Source organism: Salmo salar, chromosome 04 (genome assembly GCF_965601325.2).
Source record: "Salmo salar chromosome 04, fSalSal1, whole genome shotgun sequence".
NCBI lineage: Eukaryota > Metazoa > Chordata > Actinopteri > Salmoniformes > Salmonidae > Salmo > Salmo salar.
In genome coordinates this window covers 50,436,315-50,460,153 of record NC_138294.1, presented here as the reverse complement: position 1 = coordinate 50,460,153, position 23,839 = coordinate 50,436,315, and the positions used below count along the sequence as shown (strand labels likewise).

Here is a 23,839-nt window from a genome sequence, read left to right as displayed (position 1 = left end):
ATTTTGAAGTAGGCTATATGATCACTCCGGTAATATATCTATTGTTGTATTACTTGTGAGGCACAGCTGAGTGAGCATACATTTAAATAATTAGCTTTTTATTTTACTGGGCTGATGGTGCCTGCATCTGATGGTCAGTCTCAGGGAGGGAGAGAGCAGCAGACTGATGGTCAGTCTCAGGGAGGGAGAGAGCAGCAGACTGAGGGTCCGTCTCTCAACATCGCTCCGCTCTCCATTTCCTCCACTGACACTGACCCAAAAGGGACACCGTCTTCCAGCTGATGACGAAACTCGAGTCGCACCGCATTATTTCTGCCTCATGCACAAATTCATGTTGTTAGTCCTATGAACAGAGAAAGTGAAAATATTCCTTGATATTAAAAAATACCCAAGCCGCTAATAATAACAACAACACAAGCCTATAGATACACTTTCCTACTCATTCATTACTGCTGCACTGCTTGTTGTAGCGCTGACTGGAAATAGAAAGAACCCACAAATTATGGTTTATAAACGTGTTGAGTACAAATTGTTTACAGTGCTGAGTAAGAACTTAAACATGAACTCAGTCATAAAAACAGCAGCTCTTTGCAGTATTCGTTGACAGTCTCTCTCTAGTCATGGTTTTAAACGTTTAGAAATCTCACAGTATCAACTTTGCCGTAGCTTTCATTTATGCCTGCTACGTTACTGCAGACTCGGTCATCTGAGCAATCTTATTGGCCAGCGGAGGCATAATGCACTTGATTTCCTCTCCAGGCCCACCGGAATGACAGAGTTCGTACCTTCAGACACATGAAATGGGAACAGTATTGCCTACCTCGGCGGGCAGGGCTGATGAATTGGCTGCACCTACCACCAACAGCCCAAGACTAAAAAAAGATATGAATACAAGGCTTTATCGTTGTTTTTTTACAGAAATGTTTGGCATCGACTAGAAATGCCCTGGAGATCGACAAGTCGTTCGCGATTGACCGGTTGGTGACCACTGCATTAGAGTATAGTGGACATATAGTTGAATTTTATGTGGACCGTTGATATAGCTTATCTATTTATTTATTTTTGTTATTAGGCAATACATGAATAATCAGACAGTGGCAACAGTATGGAAATATTGAATTTACTTTTCATATCTTCTCATTTATGATTATATGACGAGTTGATTTCTCACAACTATTGGTTTTCCTCTCTTCTCTTGCTAAGCTATATGAAACGTTCTTCCTACTTTTCACAACACAAGGATGGGGGGAAATATGGACCAAGATGATAAATGACGTAGAACTGTTTGTATTGTGATTGCTGTTTTCTGTAAGAACTCAGGATGTCGCTGTTTACCATAAGTAGAATTACAGGCTCTACTCCACCCACCATTGGATTATTCAAAAGAGTAATAGACTATATTGCATCACTTTCACCGAGGAGCAGTCGGACAACATTCGTTTTGCTATTCCTTTTGAGAGGCTAATATTGTACTCTTACGTTGCAGTATCATTTCGACTAGTATTGAACTCTTATGTTGACACTTGGTTTTGATCATCCAGAATGGGGTACACAGGATCTTCGGTTTTTACCTCTTTGTTCCGCCTGGCTTTTTGTCATTGCCTGATGCGCATCAGCAATGGAGACTTGAGCTATTCAATTCCAGAGGAGATGAAACGCGGATCTGTGATCGGAAATCTAGTTAAGGATCTGGGGCTGGATGCTAAGAGACTTTCAGGTCGTAAAGCTCGTTTGGATATGGATGGCAGTCGTCAACGTTACTGTGACATTAATGTGAATACTGGAGAATTAATTGTGGCTGAAACAATAGACAGGGAGGAGCTGTGTGGACCGAAGGTTTCTTGTTCTTTAAAATACGAGCTTGTGCTGGAGAAACCTCTGGAATTACATCGCATAACTGTACAAATACAAGATATAAACGACAATTCACCACGGTTTCCCAATGCACGTATTGATCTAGAAATTCAGGAATCTGCTGACAAAGGCGCACGATATCCCTTGGATGAACCTCATGACTCTGACTTAGGATTAAATGGTATACAAAGCTATTCACTGGAGAGGAATGACTATTTTATTTTGGACGTTCAAACGAGCTCAGACGGAGGAAAATATGGCGAGTTGGTATTAGAAAAAGAATTAGATCGAGAACAACAGCAAGAGGTGACGTTGTTACTTACTGCTGTTGATGGTGGGACTCCACAGAGATCTGGTACTGTAATTATACACGTCACTGTGCTGGATGCTAACGATAATAAACCAGTGTTTAGCCAGACAGTGTATAAAGTACGTTTGCCTGAAAATTCTCCAACAGGGACTGTTGTAGTTGCAGTTAGTGCTAGTGATGAAGACGAAGGAGCAAATGGAGAAGTATCATATGAGTTCAATCGTATTTCAGATAAAGCAGCTAAACTGTTTTCCATCGACAAAAAGACTGGCGAGATTAAAGTGCAGGGTCCCATAGATTATGAAGAAAATACAGAATACGAAGTGCGTGTCCAGGCTAAAGATGGGTCTGGCTTAGCTGGCAATGCAAAAGTAATGATAGAAATCACAGACCTAAATGACAACGCACCCGTGATATTGATCAAATCCTTTAACAATCCCATCCCTGAGAACGTGTTACCAGGTACAGAGGTGGGCATCATAAATGTACAAGATGAAGATTCAGAGGGAAATAGACAGGTCCGATGCTCCATTCAACAAAATGTTCCTTTCAAACTAAACCCCTCAATCAAAAACTACTATTCTTTGGTAACAACTAGTGAACTAGACCGTGAGGTAATATCAGATTATAACATAACTATCACTGCCACTGACGAGGGGTCTCCACCTTTATCCTCCTCAAAGACTATTCATTTATCTGTATCAGACGTGAATGACAACCCACCTGTGTTTGAAGAACAATCCTACAGTTCCTATGTGACTGAAAACAACAAGCCTGGCTCCTCTATGTGTTCTGTTACTGCCAGAGACCCAGACTGGAGACAGAACGGTACGGTGGTCTATTCTCTATTGCCCAGTGATGTCAACGGTGTTCCGGTGTCCTCATTTCTATCCATTAACGGAGACACGGGGGTGATCCATGCTGTGAGACCATTTGATTATGAGCAGTTTAGGAGCTTCAAAGTCCACGTTGTAGCCAGAGACAATGGTTCTCCTCCACTCAGCAGTAACGTGACAGTGAGAGTCTTCATAACAGATGAGAATGATAACTCTCCCCAGATATTATACCCTGCTCCAGCAGGGAACTCCTTGATGACTGAGATGGTCCCCAAAGCTGCTCTGGCGGGGTCCCTGGTTTCCAAGGTGATAGCTGTGGATGCTGACTCTGGACAGAACGCGTGGCTTTCATATCAGATCGTGAAATCGACTGATCCGGGACTTTTCACTATTGGTCTCCACAGTGGAGAGATCAGGGCACAGCGGGACATTTCTGAATCTGACAGTATGAAGCAGAACCTTGTTATATCAGTGAAAGATAACGGACAGCCCTCTCTCTCTACAACCTGTGATGTATGTTTACTCATATCAGACAACTTGGCTGAAATTCCAGAACTGAAAGACATGGCTTATGAGGATAGTTCCAAACTTACTTCCTATTTGATCATCGGTCTGGTCTCTGTCTCCACCTTTTTCCTGACTTTCATTATTCTCATCCTGGCCGTGAGGTTCTGCCGCAGTAGAAAGCCTAGAATGTTGTTTGATGGAGCAGTCGCCATTCCCAGCGCGTATTTCCCTCCCAACTATGCAGAGGTGGATGGAGCTGGAACTCTGCGCAGTTCTTACAATTATGACGCATACCTGACAACGGGCTCACGCACCAGTGACTTCAAGTTTGCCAGATCTTACAACGACAGCACGCTGCCTGCTGACCAGACACTTAGGAAGAACCCAAATGAACCTTTTGGAGAAAATATTATCACGTTCAACACCATGGGGGAGTGTGAGGTGAGATTTCATAGCTTGTGAAAAACTGAAATGCTTTTATTCCAGTTGTTCATATATGAAGCTGTACAACTAACCATGTGCATATATGAAGCTGTACAACTAACCATGTGCATATATGAAGCTGTACAACTAACCATGTGCATATATGAAGCTGTACAACTAACCATGTGCATGTATGAAGCTGTACAACTAACCATGTGCATATATGAAACTGTACAACTAACCATGTGCATATATCTCATGAAGCTGTACAACTAACCATGTGCATATATCTCATGAAGCTGTACAACTAACCATGTGCATATATGAAGCTGTACAACTAACCATGTGCATATATCTCATGAAGCTGTACAACTAACCATGTGCATATATCTCATGAAGCTGTACAACTAACCATGTGCATATATCTCATGAAGCTGTACAACTAACCATGTGCATAGCCTACTCTATGAACCTGTGTAACTATCGTAGCAACTTACAGGAGCGATTAGGGTTAAGTGACTTGCTCAAGGGCACATCAACAGATTTTTCCCCTAGTCGGCTCAGGGATTCGAACCAGCAATCTTTCGGTTACTGGCCCAACACTTAATCGCTAGGCTACCTGCCGCCTATTATTCTTTCTAACTATGGCAGATTTTATGGAAGATGCCAAAACCTTGGAGATAACAATAGATGGTGAACTCAGATATGGGCCTGTGGTTTAGTTTTCCCTAAATCAATCCATATGACAAATCCAACTCCAGAACCAGCAATAGAGCCAGCTGGATAATATTTTGAATATTGTATAGTAAAAAAAAAAAAGACAACAATGGATAATATTTGCTAGCTAGATAGAGTTAGCAAGATACACTACATGACCAAAAGTATGTGGACACCTGCTTGTCGATCATCTCATTCCAAAAGCATTAATATGGAGTTGGTCCCCCCTTTACTGCTATATCAGCCTCCACTCCTCTGGGAAGGCTTTCCACTAGATGTTGGAACATTGCTTTAGGGACCTGCTTCCATTCAGCGACAAGAGCTTTAGTGAGGTCGGCACTGATGTTGGGAGATTAGGCCTGGCTCGCAGTCGCTGTTCCAATTCATGGGGTCGGTGTTGTAGTCAGGGCTCTGTGTAGGCCAGTCAAGTTCTTCCACACCGATCTTGACAAATCATTTCTGTATGGACCTCGCTTTGTTCACAGAGGCATTGTCATGCTGAAACAGGAAAGGGCCTTCCCCAAACTGTTGCCACAAAGTTGGAAGCACAGAATCGTCTAGAATGTCATTGTATGCTGTAGCGTTAAGATTTCCTATCAGTGGAACTATGGGGCCTAGCCTGAACCATGAAAAACAGCGGCAGAACATTATTCCTACTCCGCCAAACTTTACAGTTGACACTATGCATTGGGGCAGGTAGCGTTCTCCTGGCATCTGCCAAACCCAGATTTGTCCATCGGACTGCCAGATAGTGTAGCGTGATTCATCACTCCAGACAAGGCGTTTCCACTGCTCCGGAGTCCAATGGTAGCGAACTTTACACCCCTCCAGCCGATGCTTGGCTTTATGCATGGTGATCTTAGGCTTGTGTACAGCTGCTCGGCCATGGAAACCCATTTCATGAAGCTCCCGACGAACAGTTATTGTGCTGAAGTTGCTTTCAGAGGCAGTTTGGAACTTGGTCATGAGTGTTGCAACCGAGGACAGACGATTTTTAGCACTTCAGCATTCAGTGGTCCCGTTTTGTGAGCTTGTGTGGCCTACCACTTCGCAGCTGAGCTGTTGTTGCTCCTATACTTTTCCACTTCACAATAACAGCACTTACAGTTGACAAGGGCAACTCTCGCAGAGCAGACATTTTAGGAACTGACTTGTTGGAAAGGTGGCATCCTATGACGGTGCCACATTGAAAGTCACTGAGCTCTTCAGTGAGGCCATTCTACTGGCAATGTTTGCCTGTCGAGATTGCATGGCTGTGTGCTCGATTTTATACACCTGTCAGCAAAGGTGTGGTTGAAATAGCCAAATCCATTAATTTGAAGGGGTGTCCACATACTTTTGTATATATAGTATAGCTAGCTAGCTAAATAAGGTTAGCATGCTAGCTAGCTACACTGACAGCTGTCAGAGACCTATTTGTTGATGTTTCTCAACTCCACGTGGACATTCCCACACCCAATTCTTGAATATGTATAAGTAGCCGGTGGAACCTAATCATGTATTTCCTCTCTAGGACAGGAAATTCTGTAGAAATAGTGGTGGCAACTTCTTTTTGGGGGTGTCCTTTAAACACGATATTCTACAAACTACATGGAGTGTCACTATTCATCAGCAAAAAAGCTTTTAAGTCTTTCTCTCCCCCCATTTCTGTAATTTACAGGAAGGAGACCTCATATGTTCAGTGTAGAGAAGTCACTTGCTTAACATTTTATAGGCTAGTAGATTTTGCTTTCACTTGTTACAAAGGTTTATTTGGTTGAATAGTGCTGTAATTTACCACACCATTACATCGGGAATACGTTTTATTAACTGAAAATGGAAACAAAGGATTCTCTGCCTCAATGTTATGCCTTAGTTTTTATATTTTCCTACTGAAAACAGCTACAGAAATGTAAAAATTTTTTTGCCCTTAATATTTCAACACAATCAATGGCAGAATGTAATTTATGGCAGAATGTAATTGTCTCTTGTAGAATTTACTTAACTCGGTGGAACTTGATGTGAATCAGATTAATTCATGTAGAAATCATCTGACCAAATTTAGTTTGGTCAAAGAGTTTGTCTTTTTGCGGGGCAGAGCTCATTGGAATAATACCCAGCATGCTTTGCAACCGTACATCTGGACATTTACATTTTGATCACTTAGCAAGCACTTTATCAAGAACAGCTTCATTCAGCGACTTCAATTAAGGTAGAGAATTATTGAGAAATTCGTTGTAGTCTGTTGGTTCCGTTCTATGTGCCAAATCCTGCTGGCTTAAGACTAGTATGGGCTATGGGTCCCACCCGTGGTGCAGCCAGTGAAATAGCAGGGCGGCAAATTCAAAACAACAAAAATCTCATAATTCAAATTTCTCAAACATACAACTATTTTACACCATTTTAAAGATACACTTCTCCTTAACCCAACCACGTTGTCCGATTTCAAAAAGGCTTTACGGCGAAACCAAAACATTAGATTATGTTAGGACAGTGCCTAAAAAATAAAAGCCACACGGCCATTTTCCAAGCAAGGACAGGCGTCACAAAAACCAGAAATACAGCTGACACTCCCAGGACTCAATGTTACAAAATACATGTATGTTTTATTTGACAAAGTTCATATTTATATCCATAAAACCCATTTTACATTGGCGCGTGATGTTCAGAAAATGTATTCCCACCAAAACTTCCGGTGAATGAGCAGATCAATTTACAAAAATACTCATCATAAACGTTGATAAACTTTACAACAGTTATTGAAAGAATTATAGATATACTACTCCTTAATGCAACCGCCGTGTCAGATTTTAACATAGCTTTTCGGCGAAAGCACATTTTTCAATATTCTGAGTACAGAGCTCAACCATCAAAGCAAGCTATACACTTACCCACCAAGTTCTGGAGTCAACTAAACTCAGAAATAGTATTATAAATCTTCCCTTACCTTTGCTTATCTTCGTTGGAATGCACTCCCAGGACTCCCACTTCCACAAGAAATGTTATTTTTGTTCGAAATACTCCATATTTATGTCCAAATACCTCTGTTTTGTTCGCGTGTTCAGGTCACTAAAGGCATATTGCGAGAGCGCAGAACCAGAGAAGAAAAGTCAAATAGTTCCATTACCGTTCATAGAAACATGTCAAACGATGTTTACAATCAATCCTTAGTGTCTTTTTAACATAAAACGTCGATAATATTCCAACCGGACAATAGCGTATTCATTACAGAGGAAAAAGAAGGAGAGGCGCGCCAATGTGCCTGCGCAGTAAACAACTCACTGGTCCCAGGCAGTCCACTGATAGACTGAGCTCCTATTCTCTGCCCAGTAACAGTAGAGGGATGAAACAAGTTTCTAAAGGCTGTTGACAGCCAATGGAAGCCTTAGGAAGTGCAAAATGACCCCACAGACACTGTAGTTGGAATAGGGATTAGATAGAAGAACTACAACTCACTTCCTGGTTGGATTTTTTCTCAGGTTTTTGCCTGCCATATGAGTTCTGTTATACTCACAGACATCATTCAAACAGTTTTAGAAACTTCAGAGTTGTCTATCCAAATCTACTAATAATATGTATATCCTACGTTCTGAGCCCGAGTAGTAGGCAGTTTAATTTGGGCACGTCATTCATCCGAATTTCCGAATACTGCCCCCTGTCACTAAAAAGTTAAAGCCGATTTATAGTCAATCCACAGTCTGCAGTGACCATACAGAATATACAGCAATGTGGCCTCCACAGAAGTCAGAGCATTCATACTTCTTCAAATCAAATCAAATGTTATTGGTCTCCTACACATATTTAGCAGATGCTATTGCGGGTGTAGCAAAATGCTTGTGTTCCTAGCTCCAACAGTGCAGTAGTATCTAACAATACACAACAATACACACAAATCTAAAAAGTAAAATAATGTAATTAAGAAATATAGAAATATTAGGATGAGCAATGTCGAAGTCCGGACTTTTTATATATAAATATATATATATATATATATATATATATATATACAGTACTAGTCAAAAGTTTGGACACACCTACACATTGCAGGATTTTTCTTTATTTTTACTATTTTCTACATTGTAGAATAATAGTGAAGACATCAACACTATGGAATAACACATATGGAATCATTTAGTAACCAAAAAAGTGTTAAATAAATCAAAAAATATTTGAGATTTGAGATTCTTCAAAGTAGCCACCCTTTGCCTTGATGACAGCTTTGCACACTCTTGGCATTCTCTCAACCATCTTCACCTGGTATGCTTTTCCAACAGGAGTTCCCACAAATGCAGAGCATTTGATGGCTGCTTTTCCGTCACTCTGCGGTCCAACTCATCCCAAAACATCTCAATTGGGTTGAGGTCAGGTCATTGTAGAGGCCACTACATCCCTCTCCTTGGTCAAATAGCCCTTACACAGCCTGGAGGTGTGTTTTAAGTCATTGTCCTGTTGAGAAACAAATGATAGTCCCACACGCAAACCAGATGGGATGACATATCGCTGCAGAATGCTGTGGTAGCCATGCTGGTTAAGTGTGCCTTGACAGACAGTGTCACCAACAAAACACACCCACACCATCACACCGCCTCCTCTATGCTTCATGATGGGAACCACACATGCGGAGATAATCCGTTCACCTACTCTGCGTCTCACAAAGAAACAGGGGGTTGGAACCAAAAATCTCACATTTGGACTCATCAGACCAAAGGACAGATTTCCACCAGTCTAATGTCCATTGCTTGTGTTTATTGGCCCAAGCAAGTCTCTTCTTATTATTGGTGTCCTTTAGTGGTGGTTTCTTTGCAGAAAATTTTCCATGAAGGTCTGATTCACACAGTCTCCTCTGAACAGTTGATGTTGAGATGTGTCTTTTACTTGAACTCTGTGAAGCATTTATTTGGGCTGCAATTTCACTTGAAGAAACTTTGAAGGTTCTTGAAATGTTCTTCTTTGACTGACCTTCATATCTTAAAGTAATGATGGACTATCGTTTCTCTTTTCTTATTTGAACTATTCTTGCCACAATATGGACTTGGCCTTTTACCAAATAGAGCTAAGTTCTGTTTACCACCCCTACCTTTTCACAACACAACCGATTGGCTCAAACGCATTAAGAAGGAAATAAATTCCACAAATGAACTTTTAACAAGGCAAACCTGTTAATTGAAATGGATTTCAGGTGACTACCTCATGAAGCTGGTTGAGAGAATGCCAAGAGTGGGCAAAGCTGTCATCAAGGCAAAGGGTGGCTACTTTAAAGAATCTGAAATATAAAATACATTTAGATTTTTATAACAGTTTTTTGCTTACTACATGATTCCATATGTGTTATTTCATAGTTTTGATGTGTTCACTATTATCCTACGATGTAGAAAATAGTACAAATATAGAAAAACCCTTGAATGAGTAGGTGTGTCCTAACTTTTGACTGGTAATGTATTTTAAAAATATATTTAACCCCTTTTTTTGTTGGCACAAAACTATCTCCATACTTCCATTAACTTCTCTAGGGCCGGCGGGACGAAATCGTCCCACCGACGTAACAGCCAGTGGAATCCTGTGGCGCGTTATTCAAATACCTTAGAAATGCTATTACTTCAATTTCTCAAACATATGACTATTTTACACCATTTTAAAGACAAGACTCTCGTTAATCTAACCACACTGTCCGATTTCAAAAAGGGTTTACAACGAAAGCAAAACATTACATTATGTCAGCAGAGTACCCAGCCAGAAATAATCAGACACCCATTTTTCAAGCTAGCATATAATGTCACATAAACCCAGAAGACAGCTAAATGCAGCACTAACCTTTGATGATCTTCATCAGATGACACACCTAGGACATTATGTTATACAATACATGCATGTTTTGTTCAATCAAGTTCATATTTAAATCAAAAACCAGCTTATTACATTAGCATGTGACGTTCAGAACGAGCATACCCCCCGCAAACTTCCGGTGAATTTACTAAATTACTCACGATAAACGTTCACAAAAAGCATAACAATTATTTTAAGAATTATAGATACAGAACTCCTCTATGCACTCGATATGTCCGATTTTAAAATAGCTTTTCGGTGAAAGCACATTTTGCAATATTCTCAGTAGATAGCCCGGCATCACAGGGCTAGCTATTTAGACACCCAGCAAGTTTAGCACACACCAAAGTCAGATTTACTATAAGAAATTTTTTATTACCTTTGGTGTTCTTCGTCAGAATGCACTCCCAGGACTTCTACTTCAATAACAAATGTTGGTTTGGTTCAAAATAATCCATAGTTATATCCAAATAGCGGCGTTTTGTTTGTGCGTTCAAGAAACTATCCGAAAGAGTAAATAAGGGTTACGAGCATGGCGCATTTCGTGACAAAAAAATTCTAAATATTCCATTACCGTACTTCGAAGCATGTCAACCGCTGTTTAAAATCCATTTTTATGCCATTTTTCTCGTAAAAAAGCGATAATATTCAGACCGGGAATCTGCGTTTAGGTAAACAGACGAAAGAAAATAAAGCATGGGGTCAACTCGGGCACGCGCCTAAGCCCATAGTACTCTGATCGGCCACTTGCCAAAAGCGATAATGTGTTTCAGCCAGAGGCTGCCTCGATATCGTTCAGCTTTTTCCCAGGCTCTGAGAGCCTATGGGAGCCGTAGGAAGTGTCACGTTGGAGCAAAGATCCTCAGTCTTCAATAAAAAGAGCCCAGATGAACAACAACTTGTCAGACAGGCCACTTCCCATATAGAATCCTCTCAGGTTTTTGCCTGCCATATGAGTTCTGTTATACTCACAGACACCATTCAAACTGTTTTCTATCCAAAGCCAATAATTATATGCATATTCTAGTTACTGGGCAGCAGTAGTAACCAGATTAAATCGGGTACGTTTTTTATCCGGCCGTGTCAATACTGCCCCCTACCCCCAACAGGTTAACCTCTAGGGGACATATTCCCGTTCTTATCCCGTTAACGGGATTGATTTTGACAACAGCCAGTGGAAAATCAGAGCGCCAAATTCAAAACAGCTAAAATGTCATAATTCCTTTTTCTCAAACAATCAACTATTTTACACAATTTTAAAGATAAACTTCTCGTTAATCCAACCACATTGTCCGATTTCAAAAAGGCTTTACGGCGAAAGCATAAAATTAGATTATGTTAGGACAGTTCCAACACAAGAAAAACCACGCAGCCATTTTCCTAGCAAGGACAGGCGTCACAAATACCAGAAATTCAGCTAAAATTATTCATTAACCTTTGACGATCTTCATCAGATGACACACCTAGGACATTTTGTTACACAATACATGTATGTTTTGCTCGATAAAGTTCATATTTATATCCAAAAACAGCATTTTACATTGGCGCGTAATGTTGAGAAATGTTTTCCCTCCAAACCTCCCAGTGAATGAGCACAATGAGCACACTTATTACAGAAATACTCATCTTAAACTTTGATCAATATAGAAGTGTTATGCACAGAATTAAAGATACACTTCTCCTAAATGTTACCGCTTTGTCAGATTTAAAAAATGGTTCACTGCGAAAGCACAATTTGCAATAATCTGAGTACAGATTACTAATAATATGCATATTCTAGTTTCTGGGCCAGAGTAGTAACCTGTTCAAATTGGGTACGTTTTTCATCCGGCCGTGAAAATACTGAAGAATATGCATATTACTAGTGGATTTGGATAGAAAACACTCGGAAGTTTCTAAAACTGTTTGAATGGTGTCTGTGAGTATAACAGAACTCATATGGCAGGCAAAAACCTGAGAAAAAGTCAACCAGGAAGTGGAGGATCTGAGAATTGTAGTTCTTCTTTCTAGTCCCTTTCAAAACTACAGTATCTGTGGGGTTACATTGCACTTCCTAAGGATTCTATTGGCTGTCAAAAGCCTTCAGAAAGTTGTTTCAGCCTTCTCCTGTTACTGGGCAGATAATAGGAGCTCAGTTACTGAGTGGACTGCCTGTGGACAAAGGGATTGGATATGCGCGGTCACGCGAGCGCGCTGTTCCTTCTTTTTCTCCTTGAATGAATACGCTATCGTCCGGTTGGAATATTATCGCAAGTTTACGTTAAAAATACCATAAAGATTGATTTTAAACAGCATTTGACATGCTTCTAAGTACGGTAATGGAACATTTAGACTTTTCATCTCTGGTAGCGCGCTCACGCGTTATGCCTTTGGATAGTGCTCTGAACGCACGAACAACACGGAGGTATTTGGACATAAATATGTATTATTTCAAACAAAAACAACATTTCTTGTGGAAGTAGCAGTCCTGGGAGTGCATTCTGACGAAGATCAGCAAAGGTAAGAGAATATTTCTAATACTAATTCTGAGTTTAGGTTGCCCCGAACTTAGCGGGTGTCTGTATAGCTCTCTGTGATGGCTGAGCTATGTACTCAGAATATTGAAAAATGTGCTTTCTCCGTAAAGCTATTTTAAAATCTGACAAAGCGGTTGCATCCAGGAGTAGTCTATCTATAATTCTTTAAATAATTGTTATATATTTTGTCAACGTTTATGATGAGTATTTTTGTAAATTGATGTGCACATTCAGCGGCTGTTTTGGTGGGAATACATTTTCTGAACATCACGTGCCAATGTAAAATGCTGTTTTTGGATATAAATATGAACTTTATCGAACAGAACATACATGTATTGTGTAACATAATGTCCTAAGAGTGTCATCTGATGAAGATCGTCAAAGGTTAGTGCTTCATTTAGCTGTGTTTTGGGTTTTTATTGACACATGTCCTTGCTTGGAAAATGGCTGTGTGATTATTTTTGTCTATGTACTCTCCTAACATAATCTAATATTTTGCTTTCACTGTAAAGCCTTTTTGAAATCGGACAATGTGGTTACATCAAAGAGAAGTGTATCTTTAAAATTGTGTAAAATAGTTGTATGTTTGAGATAGTTGAATTATGACATTTTGTTGTTTTTGAATTTGCCGCCCTGATATTTCACTGGTTCTGTCCCGCAGGTGGGACGCTAGCGTCCCACGTAGCCCATAGAAGTTAATGTGTGTGCGTTATCTTCAGACGAGTCCAGTGACCCTTGTGGGGGTCATATAGCAAAATAGAGAAGACCATCGTGTATGTGAGAGTCTCATCTTTCCTTAGAGTGGTCATAACCATTCGGACGGTACAGATGTCTTCGTAAGAAAATTGATTTCTGGGATGTCTCATGGTCTGACTCACAGTGCTGTAGCTCGGCCAGTATATGGGCAGATCCGGTGGATTTAGACGCAGCCCATGCAGATATCTCTATCTTAAATGTACACGTTTTGATGGGGATTTTTTTACTGTTACTTAGATTGACGTATGGGTGCGTCAATAGACTCTTAACCTGTTGGGTCTAGGGGGCAGCATTTGCACGTCTGGATAAAAAAAATGTACCCGATTTAATCTGGTTACTAATCCTACCCAGTAACTACAATATGCATATACTTATTATATATGGATAGAAAACACTCTAAAGTTTCCAAAACTGTTTGAATGGTGTCTGTGAGTATAACAGAACTCATTTGGCAGGCAAAACCCTGAGACATTTTCTGACAGGAAGTGGATACCTGATGTGTTGTATTGACTTTAAACCTATCCCATTGAAAAACACAGGGGTTTAGGAATATTTTGGCACTTCCTATTGCTTCCACTAGATGTCACCAGCCTTTACAAAGTGTTTTGAGTCTTCTGGAGGGAGATCTGACCGAACAAGAGCCATGGAACGATGATGTCCCATTAGACACCTGGCGCGCTAGTTCATGTTGGGTACCCTCGTTCCAATACGTTATAAAAGAGTATGCATTCGTCCACCTTGAATATTATTCATGTTCTGGTTAAAAAAGGCCCTAATGATTTATGCTATACAACGTTTGACATGTTTGAACGAACGGAAATATATTTTTTCCCCTCGTTCATGACGAGAAGTCCGGCTGGCTTACATCATGTGCTAACGAGACGGAGATTTTTGGACATAAATGATGAGCTTTTTTGAGCAAAACTACATTCGTTATGGACCTGTGATACCTGGAAGTGACATCTGATGAAGAGAATCAAAGGTAATGGATTATTTACATAGTATTTTCGATTTTAGATCTCCCCAACATGACGTCTAGTCTGTATCGCAACGCGTATTTTTCTGGGCGCAGTGCTCAGATTATTGCAAAGTGTGATTTCCCAGTAAGGTTATTTTTAAATCTGGCAAGTTGATTGCGTTCAAGAGATGTAAATCTATAATTCTTTAAATGACAATATAATATTTTACCAATGTTTTCTAATTTTAATTATTTAATTTGTTACGCTGACTTGACTGCCGGTTATTGGAGGGAAACGATTTCCTCAACATCAATGCCATAGTAAAACGCTGTTTTTGGATATAAATATGAACTTGATAGAACTAAAAATGCATGCATTGTCTAACATAATGTCCTAGGAGTGTCATCTGATGGAGATTGTAAAAGGTTAGTGCATCATTTTAGCTGGTTTTATGGTTTTGGTGACCCTGTCTTTGACTTGACAAAACATTACACACAACTCTTGTAAATGTACTGTCCTAACATACTCTAAATTTATGCTTTCGCCGTAAAACCTTTTTGAAATCGTAAAACGTGGTTAGATTAAGGAGATGTTTATCTTTCAAATGGTGTAACATAGTTGTATTTTTGAAAAATTTGAATTTTGACATTTATTTGGATTCAAATTTGCCGCTCTTGAAATGCACCTGCTGTTGATGGAGTGCACCACGGGTGGCACGCTAGCGTCCCACCTAGCCCCAAGAGGTTAAGGATGAAAGGGGCCCGGTTTGCGGTTAACCAGGCTCATGATGCAGATATAGGACTGAATACAGTTCAAAGCTTCATGATACAAAAGAAAGAGCATTTAATCTTAGTGTTAAGGGAAAGAGCTGGATAGAGAAGAAGAGCACAAGGTGACATTGTTACTTACTGCGGTTGATGGTGGGACTCCATGTTCACCAGACTTATGGCTTAGGGGTAGAAGCTGTTAAGGAGCCTTTTGGACCTAGACGTGGCAATCCCGTACCGCTTGCAGTGCGGTAGCAGAGAGAACAGTCTATGACTTGGGTGACCGGAGTCTTTTACAATTTTTGGGGGCTTTCTTCTGACACCGCCTAGTTTATAGGTCCTGGATGGCAGGAAGCTTGGCCCCAGTGATGTACTGGGCCTTACGCACTACCCTCTGTAGCGCCTTACGGTCAGATGCCGAGCAGTTGCCATACCAGACAGTGATGCAACTGGTCAGGATGCTCTCGATGGTGCAGCTGTGGAACTTTTTGAGGATCTGGGGACCCATGCCAAATCTTTTCAGCCCCCTGAGGGAGAAAATGTGTTGTCGTGCCCTCTTCACGACTGTATTGGGGTGTTTGGAAAATGATAGTTTGTTGGTGATGTGGACATCAAGGAACTTGAAACTCTCGACCCGCTCCACTACAGCCCTGTCAATGTAAATGGGGGCGGCCCTCCTTTTCCTGTAATCCATGATCAGCTCCTTTGTCTTGCTCACGTTGAGGGAGAGGTTGTTGTCCTGTCACTACTCTGCCAGGTCTCTGACCTCCTCCCTATAGGCTGTCTCATTGTTGTCGGTGATCAGGCCTACCACTGTTGTGTCATCAGTAAACTTAATGATGGTGTTGGAGTTGTGCTTGGCCATGCAGTCGTGGGTGAACAGGGAGTACGGGAGCGGACTAAGCACGCACCCCTGAGGGGCCCCCGTGTTGAGGATCAGCGTGGCAGATGTGGTTTTTTCCTACCCTTACCACCTGGGGGCGACCGTCAGGAAGTCCAGGATCCAGTTGCAAAGGGAGGTATTTAGTCCCAGGGTCCTTAGCTTATTGATGAGCTTTGTGGGCACTATGGGGTTGAACGCTGAGCTGTAGTCAATGAACAGCAATCTCACATGGGTGTTATTTTTGTCCAGGTTGGAAAGGGCAGTGTGGAGTGTGATTGAGATTGCGTTATGTGTGGATCTGTTGGGGCGGTATGCAAATTGGATCGGGTCTAGGGTTTCCAGGATGATGGTGTTGATGTGAGCTATGACCAGCCTTTCAAAGCACTTCATGGCGACCGACGTGAGTGCTACAGGGCGGTAGTTATTTAGGCAGGTTACCTTTGCTTTCTTGGGCACAGGGACTATGGTGGTCTGCTTGAAACATGTAGGTATTACAGACGCGGTCAGGGAGAGGATAAAAATGTCAGTGAAGACACTTGCCAGTTGGTCCGCGCATGCTCTGTGTACAAGTCCTGGTAATCTGTCTGGCCGAATCTGACAGTTTGAAGCAGAACCTTGTTATATCAGTGAAAGATAACGGACAGCCCTCTCTCTCTACAAACTGTGATGTATATTTACTCATATCAGATAACTTGGTTGAAGTTCCAGATCTGAAATACATTGCTTATTAGGATAGTTATATCTTCATCTCTGATCATTGCACTGGTCTCTGTCTCCACCTTTTTCCTGACTTTCATTATTCTCATCCTGGCCGTGAGGTTCTGCCGCAGTAGAAAGCCTAGAATGTTGTTTGATGGAGCAGTCGCCATTCCCAGCGCGTATTTCCCTCCCAACTATCCAGAGGTGGGTGGAGCTGGAACTCTGCATAGTTCTTACAATTATTATGTACACCTGACAATGGGCTCACACACCAATGACTTCAAGGTTGTGCGATCTTACAATGACAGTACGCGTCCTGCTGATCTTACAGTGAAGAGGTGTCAAATTTAGTGTTTGGGAGAAAGTGTGCTCACTCTTAAAGATGCGGAGTAGTCTGATGTGAGAAATGAAGCCTGCAGAAATGCCTTAAAAAGTCTGCATAAAGCGTTTTTGTTCTCCACCTTTTGATAACGTCATACAGTCTTACAGTTGAAGTCAGAAGTTTACTTACACTTAGGTTGGAGTCAATCAAACTTGTTTTTCAACCACTCCACAAATTTCTTGTTTACAAACAATAGTTTTGGCAAGTTGGTTAGAACAACTACATTGCAATGATGTCATTGCTTTAGAAGCTTCTGATAGGCTAATTGACGTCATTTGAGTCAATTGGAGGTGTACCTGTGGATGTATTTCAAGGCCTACCTTCAAACTCAGTGCCTCTTTGCTTGACATCATTGGAAAATCAAAAGAAATCAGCCAAGATCTCAGAAAGAAAAATTGAAGACCTCCACAAGTCTGGTTCACCCTTGGGAGCAATTTCCAAATGCCTGAAGGTACAACGTTCATCTTTACAAACAATAGTACACAAGTATAAACACCATGGAACCACGCAGCCGTCATACCGCTCAGGAAGGAGAGGCATTCTGTCTCCTAGAGATGAACGCACTTTGGTGCGAAAAGTGCAAATCAATCCCAGAACAACAGCAAAGGACCTTGTGAAGATGCTGGAGGAAACAGGTACAAAAGTATCTATATTCACAGTAAAACAAGTCCTATATCGACATAACCTGAAAGGCCGCTCAGCAAGGAAGAAGCCACTGCTCCAAAACCGCCTTTAAAAAGCCAGACTACAGTTTGCAACTGCACATGGGGACAAAGATCGTGCTTTTTGGAGAAATGTCCTCTGGTCTGATGAAACAAAAATATAACTGTTTGGCCATAATGACCATAGTTATGTTTGGAGGAAAAAGGGGGAGGCTTGCAAGCCAAAGAACACCATCCCAACCGTGAAGCACGGGGGTGGCAGCATCATGTTGAGTGGGTGCTTTGCTGCAGGAGGGACTGTTGCACTTCACAAAATAGATGGCATTATGAGGGAGGAAACTTATGTGGATATATTGAAGCAACATCTCAAGACATCAGTCAGGAAGTTAAAGCTTGGTTGCAAATGGGTCTTCCAAATGAACAATGACCCCAAGCATACTTCCAAAGTTGTGGCAAAATGGCTTAAGGACAAACATGTCAAGGTATTGGAGTGGCCATCAAAAAGCCTTGACCTCAATCCTATAGAAAAATTGTGGACAGAACTGAAAAAGCCTGTGCGAGCAAGGAGGCCTACAAACCTGACTCAGTTACACCAGCTCTGTCAGGAGGAATGGGCCAAAATTCACCCATCTTATTGTGGGAAGCTTGTGGAAGGCTACCCAAAACATTTGACCCAAGTTAAACAATTTAAAGACAATGCTACCAAATACTAATTTAGTGTATGTAAACTTCTGTCCCATTGGGAATGTGATGAAATAAATCAATGCTGAAATAAATCATTCTCGCTACTATTATTCTGACATTTCACATTCTTAAAATATAGTGGTGATCCTAACTGACCTAAGACAGGGAAGTTTTACTAGGATTAAATGTCCGGAATTGTGAAAAACTGAGTTCAAACGTATTTGGCTAAGGTGTATGTAAACTTCTGACTTCACCTTTATATGTTTTGCTTTGAATTTGTATCGTTTGTTCTTCTTGACACAACATCGCATATACTGATTGTTTTAATATTGGCATTATGCCTACAGCTGATATAGTGAATGACTCAGATTTTGCAGTTACAGTATCTATTCTTTGTTTTGGGTTTGAGTTCGAAAGACTACTGAATGACTCGTTATCAGTATATGTACGTTCGTTTTCTACTAGCATATTTCTTCACCATTTGCTTAGCATACTATTTTATTATGCTTTTGAAATTCGTTCACTTCAACAATGTCTACCTGTCAGACATCAATATTGTGTACTAATTGTCTAGCACAGTTAGACTGTAGTCTACATTTGTTTTATCTATTAGCCTACTTCAGTTATTCCTAGGCCTACATACGTGTTTCAAGGAAACACGTTTCAGCACCGTGATGTGTGGACAGCGCCACTGCATTGAAGCACTGATATGTGGGATTTGAAGTTGGGCTGTGAGTAAAATGAGGGATAGTGATAAAGGTGTTGCATTGCGTGTGTGCATTTCGTGTGTGTGCATTTTGTGTGTGTGCATTTTGTCTGAGAAGTAAATCAAGTGTTTTGACATTGGATAAGTTATTTGGGTTTTAGTTTTTTATAGTTTGAGAATCAACTATCGGCAGCTGATGTGAGTATGTTTATTTCCAAGATATTTTATTATGTATTTACATCGTTGTTTATGCCTACTAAAAAATAAAAAATAAATCATGAATTTGGAAACACTCAGTATAGTGTTACTCTCTGACTTTTATAGGCCTACTTGAGATTGCAGTTTTGCAAAAGTACTCCAGGTGTCGCTATTCACCAGCTAAAGCCATTAGATATATTTCCCAACCCATTCCCGCTGCATAAGCAAAGGGAGAGACTAATTTTATAACAGTGCGAAAGATCACATCCCTTGGACGAACGTAAGACAGGCCTGTTGACTAAGTTGCTTTTATCGTTTCACTCTTTCAAATAGTTTGTACTTGACCCCAGCATAATATTGGAATAACCTTTGTTTTTTGAAAATGGAATACAAGGGATTCTCGTTCACTGGCTCGAATTTCTTCATGGCTTTGTTTCTTTTCCTGCTGCGCACCAGCTATGGAGACGTGACCTATTCTGTTCTGGAGGAGATGAAACGCGGATCTGTGATCGGGAATATAGCCAAGGATCTTGGCCTGGATCCAAAAGGACTGTATGTTCGTAAAGCTCGCCTAGAAATGGATGGTAGCAACACACTCTATTGTGACATTAACCTGAGCACTGGCGACTTGATTGTTGCTGAGAGAATGGACAGGGAGCAGCTCTGTGGCAGAAGGGTTTCGTGTGTATTGAAATATGAAATGGTGCTCGAGAATCCTTTAGAATTACACCGCGTCGTTCTTCAGATACAAGATATTAATGACAATTCACCACAATTCGCGAACGATCGCATTACGTTTGAGATCAGAGAGTCAGCCGTTAAAGGCGCTCGATTTGTGGTTAATCAGGCTCATGATGCAGATATAGGACTGAACGCCGTTCAAAGCTACACACTACAAAGGAACAGCCATTTTGGTTTGGCTGTGCATACCAATCCTGGTGGGGTAAAATATGGCGAGTTAGTATTAGAGAAAGAACTGGATCGAGAAAAAGAGCAGGATGTAACATTGTTGCTTACTGCTGTTGATGGTGGGACTCCACAGAGATCTGGTACTGTAGTTATACACGTCACTGTGTTGGATGCGAACGACAATATTCCAGTGTTTAGCCAGAACCTTTTTAAGGTCAGTTTGCCCGAAAATTCTCCCTTTGGCACTGTAGTAGTTACTGTAACCGCCACAGATGATGACGAGGGACAAAATGGGGACGTGATGTATGAATTCGGCCCTATCTCTAATGAATTGAATGACTTGTTTTCTCTTGACCCTAAAACTGGAGACATCAGCATAGTAGGACAGGTGGATTTCGAAAAAGAGTCGATTTATGAATTGAGTATCCAAGCCAAAGACGGCTCAGGTTTGACATCGTTTGCCAACGTGGTCATCGAAATTACAGATATGAATGACAATGCACCAGTAATATATATCAAATCACTTAGCAATCCAATCCCTGAGAATGTTTTACTTGGTACAGAGGTGGGCATCATTAATGTACAGGATAAAGATTCGGAGGGAAATAGACAGGTCCGCTGCTCCATTCAACAAAATGTTCCTTTCAAATTAAACCCCTCAATCAAAAACTACTATTCTCTGGTAACAACTAGTGAACTAGACCGAGAGATAATATCAGATTATAACATAACTATCACTGCCACTGACGAGGGGTCTCCACCTTTATCCTCCTCAAAGACTATTCATTTATCTGTATCAGACGTGAATGACAACCCACCTGTGTTTGAAGAACAATCCTACAGTTCCTATGTGACTGAAAACAACAAGCCTGGCTCCTCTATGTGTTCTGTTACTGCCAGAGACCCAGACTGGAGACAGAACGGCACGGTGGTCTATTCTCTATTGCCCAGTGATGTCAACGGTGTTCCGGTGTCCTCATTTCTATCCATTAACGGAGACACGGGGGTGATCCATGCTGTGAGACCATTTGATTATGAACAGTTTAGGAGCTTCAAAGTCCACGTTGTAGCCAGAGACAATGGTTCTCCTCCACTCAGCAGTAACGTGACAGTGAGTGTCTTCATAACAGATGAGAATGATAACTCTCCCCAGATATTATACCCTGCTCCAGCAGGGAACTCCTTGATGACTGAGATGGTCCCCAAAGCTGCTCTGGCGGGGTCCCTGGTTTCCAAGGTGATCGCTGTGGATGCTGACTCTGGACAGAACGCGTGGCTTTCATATCAGATCGTGAAATCGACTGATCCGGGACTTTTCACTATTGGTCTCCACAGTGGAGAGATCAGGGCACAGCGGGACATTTCTGAATCTGACAGTATGAAGCAGAACCTTGTTATATCAGTGAAAGATAACGGACAGCCCTCTCTCTCTACAACCTGTGATGTATATTTACTCATATCAGACAACTTGGCTGAAGTTCCAGAACTGAAAGACATGACTTATGAGGATAGTTCCAAACTAACTTCCTATTTGATCATCGCACTGGTCTCTGTCTCCACCTTTTTCCTGACTTTCATTATTCTCATCCTGGCCGTGAGGTTCTGCCGCAGTAGAAAGCCTAGAATGATGTTTGATGGAGCAGTCGCCATTCCCAGCGCGTATTTCCCTCCCAACTATGCAGAGGTGGATGGAGCTGGAACTCTGCGCAGTTCTTACAATTATGACGCATACCTGACAACGGGCTCACGCACCAGTGACTTCAAGTTTGCCAGATCTTACAACGACAGCACACTGCCTGCTGACCAGACACTGAGGAAGAACCCAAATGAACCTTTTGGAGAAAACATTATCACGTTCAACACCGTGGGGGAGTGTGAGGTGAGATTTCATAGCTTGTGAAAAACTGAAATTCTTTTGATCCAATTCTGCATATATGAAGCTGTACAACTACCCATGTGCATATATGAAGATGTACAACAAACCATGTGCATATATGAAGATGTACAACTACCCATGTGCATATATGAAGCTGTACAACTAACCATGTGCATATATGAAGCTGTACAACTAACCATGTGCATATATGAAGCTGTACAACTAACCATGTGCATATATGAAGCTGTACAACTAACCATGTGCATATATGAAGCTGTACAACTAACCATGTGCATATATGAAGCTGTACAACTAACCATGTGCATATATGAAGCTGTACAACTAACCATGTGCATATATGAAGCTGTACAACTAACCATGTGCATATATGAAGCTGTACAACTAACCATGTGCATATATCTCATGAAGCTGTTTAACTATCGGTTTCCTGTTGATCTTGTTGTGCTCTTTTCGTAGTTTAAGTTTTTATTCATGTAGCCTATTCATACCTCTTCCCCCTCTTCTTACAAGGCTTTATCGTTATTTTCAGCTTTAGGCTCATCTTATTACACACGTGTTTTCTCTTTGTTCTTCAAAACGGCTTCTCACTAATTTCATTCAGGGCCATTTTGTCACTAGTATTCTGAGGATATGTTCCTATCAACCATCATCCGATTTCAATGTGACCCAGTAGCCTACAACACACGTAGGCCAAGTTCAGCACCATGGACAGCACCCTTTTCAGCATTCAGTCTGTCTCCACACTACAAACTAAAATTGCAACAAGTGGAGGGCGTGAGATATATTTGATAAAATGAGTTAATTTTGAATGTATATATATTTTTTCCAGCAACGACATTTGGAAATACATTGTGGACTTTATATTTTGAAGGTTGCGGTTACTTTACGCTGTTTATCAGGCTAAACAGTATTTCTTTCGATGAAATGTTGTTGGCTCAGTTGGGCTCAGCTGGGACGGCACGAGGTTCGTTGAAAATTCTGTTTTCACAAACATGAATTTAGAAAGGTATTTTTTTTTTGACATGATGTAATTAAAAAAAATCTATTGCCATAATTTACCCAATCATGTTTTTGTTTTCGGATGCGTGGCAGCCTTTCCTTCATACAGTTGGTTGTAGACTTAAACATGCTTTCCTGCAGTTTTTGTGAAACTACACGGAGTGTCGCTATTCACCAGCAATAACTTGTAAGTCTCTCTCTCCACCCATTTGTGTCATTTACAGGGAGGAGACCTCATATATTCAGTGTAAGGAAAGTCGCTTGCTTAACATTGTATAGGCTAGTGGATTTAGCTTTCAGTCGTTATGAACGTTCGTTTGGTTGGATAGCGCTATAATTTACCACACCATTGCATCGGGAATACGTTTTATTA

The 23,839-nt window shown here is 41.0% G+C and overlaps 1 protein-coding gene across 17 annotated transcripts in view; it reads left to right on the top strand.

Annotated features, from left to right (window-relative positions):
* LOC106603249 (protocadherin gamma-C5) overlaps positions 1–23,839 on the top strand; it is a 167,210-nt gene that overhangs the window by 39,859 nt on the left and 103,512 nt on the right. The window contains exon 1 of one of the 17 annotated variants that reach the window (XM_082974511.1): positions 1,383–3,948. The exons of 11 other annotated variants lie outside the window; for them this stretch is intronic. In XM_082974511.1, the coding sequence (XP_082830637.1) occupies positions 1,543–3,948 (2,406 nt within the window). In that variant the 5' untranslated portion in view covers positions 1,383–1,542. Of the gene's footprint in view, positions 1–1,382; positions 3,949–19,887; positions 22,450–23,839 lie in introns of those variants that run through there. 5 more of the 17 variants (XM_082974516.1, XM_082974519.1, XM_045716969.2 and 2 more) reach the window with 5 other exon arrangements.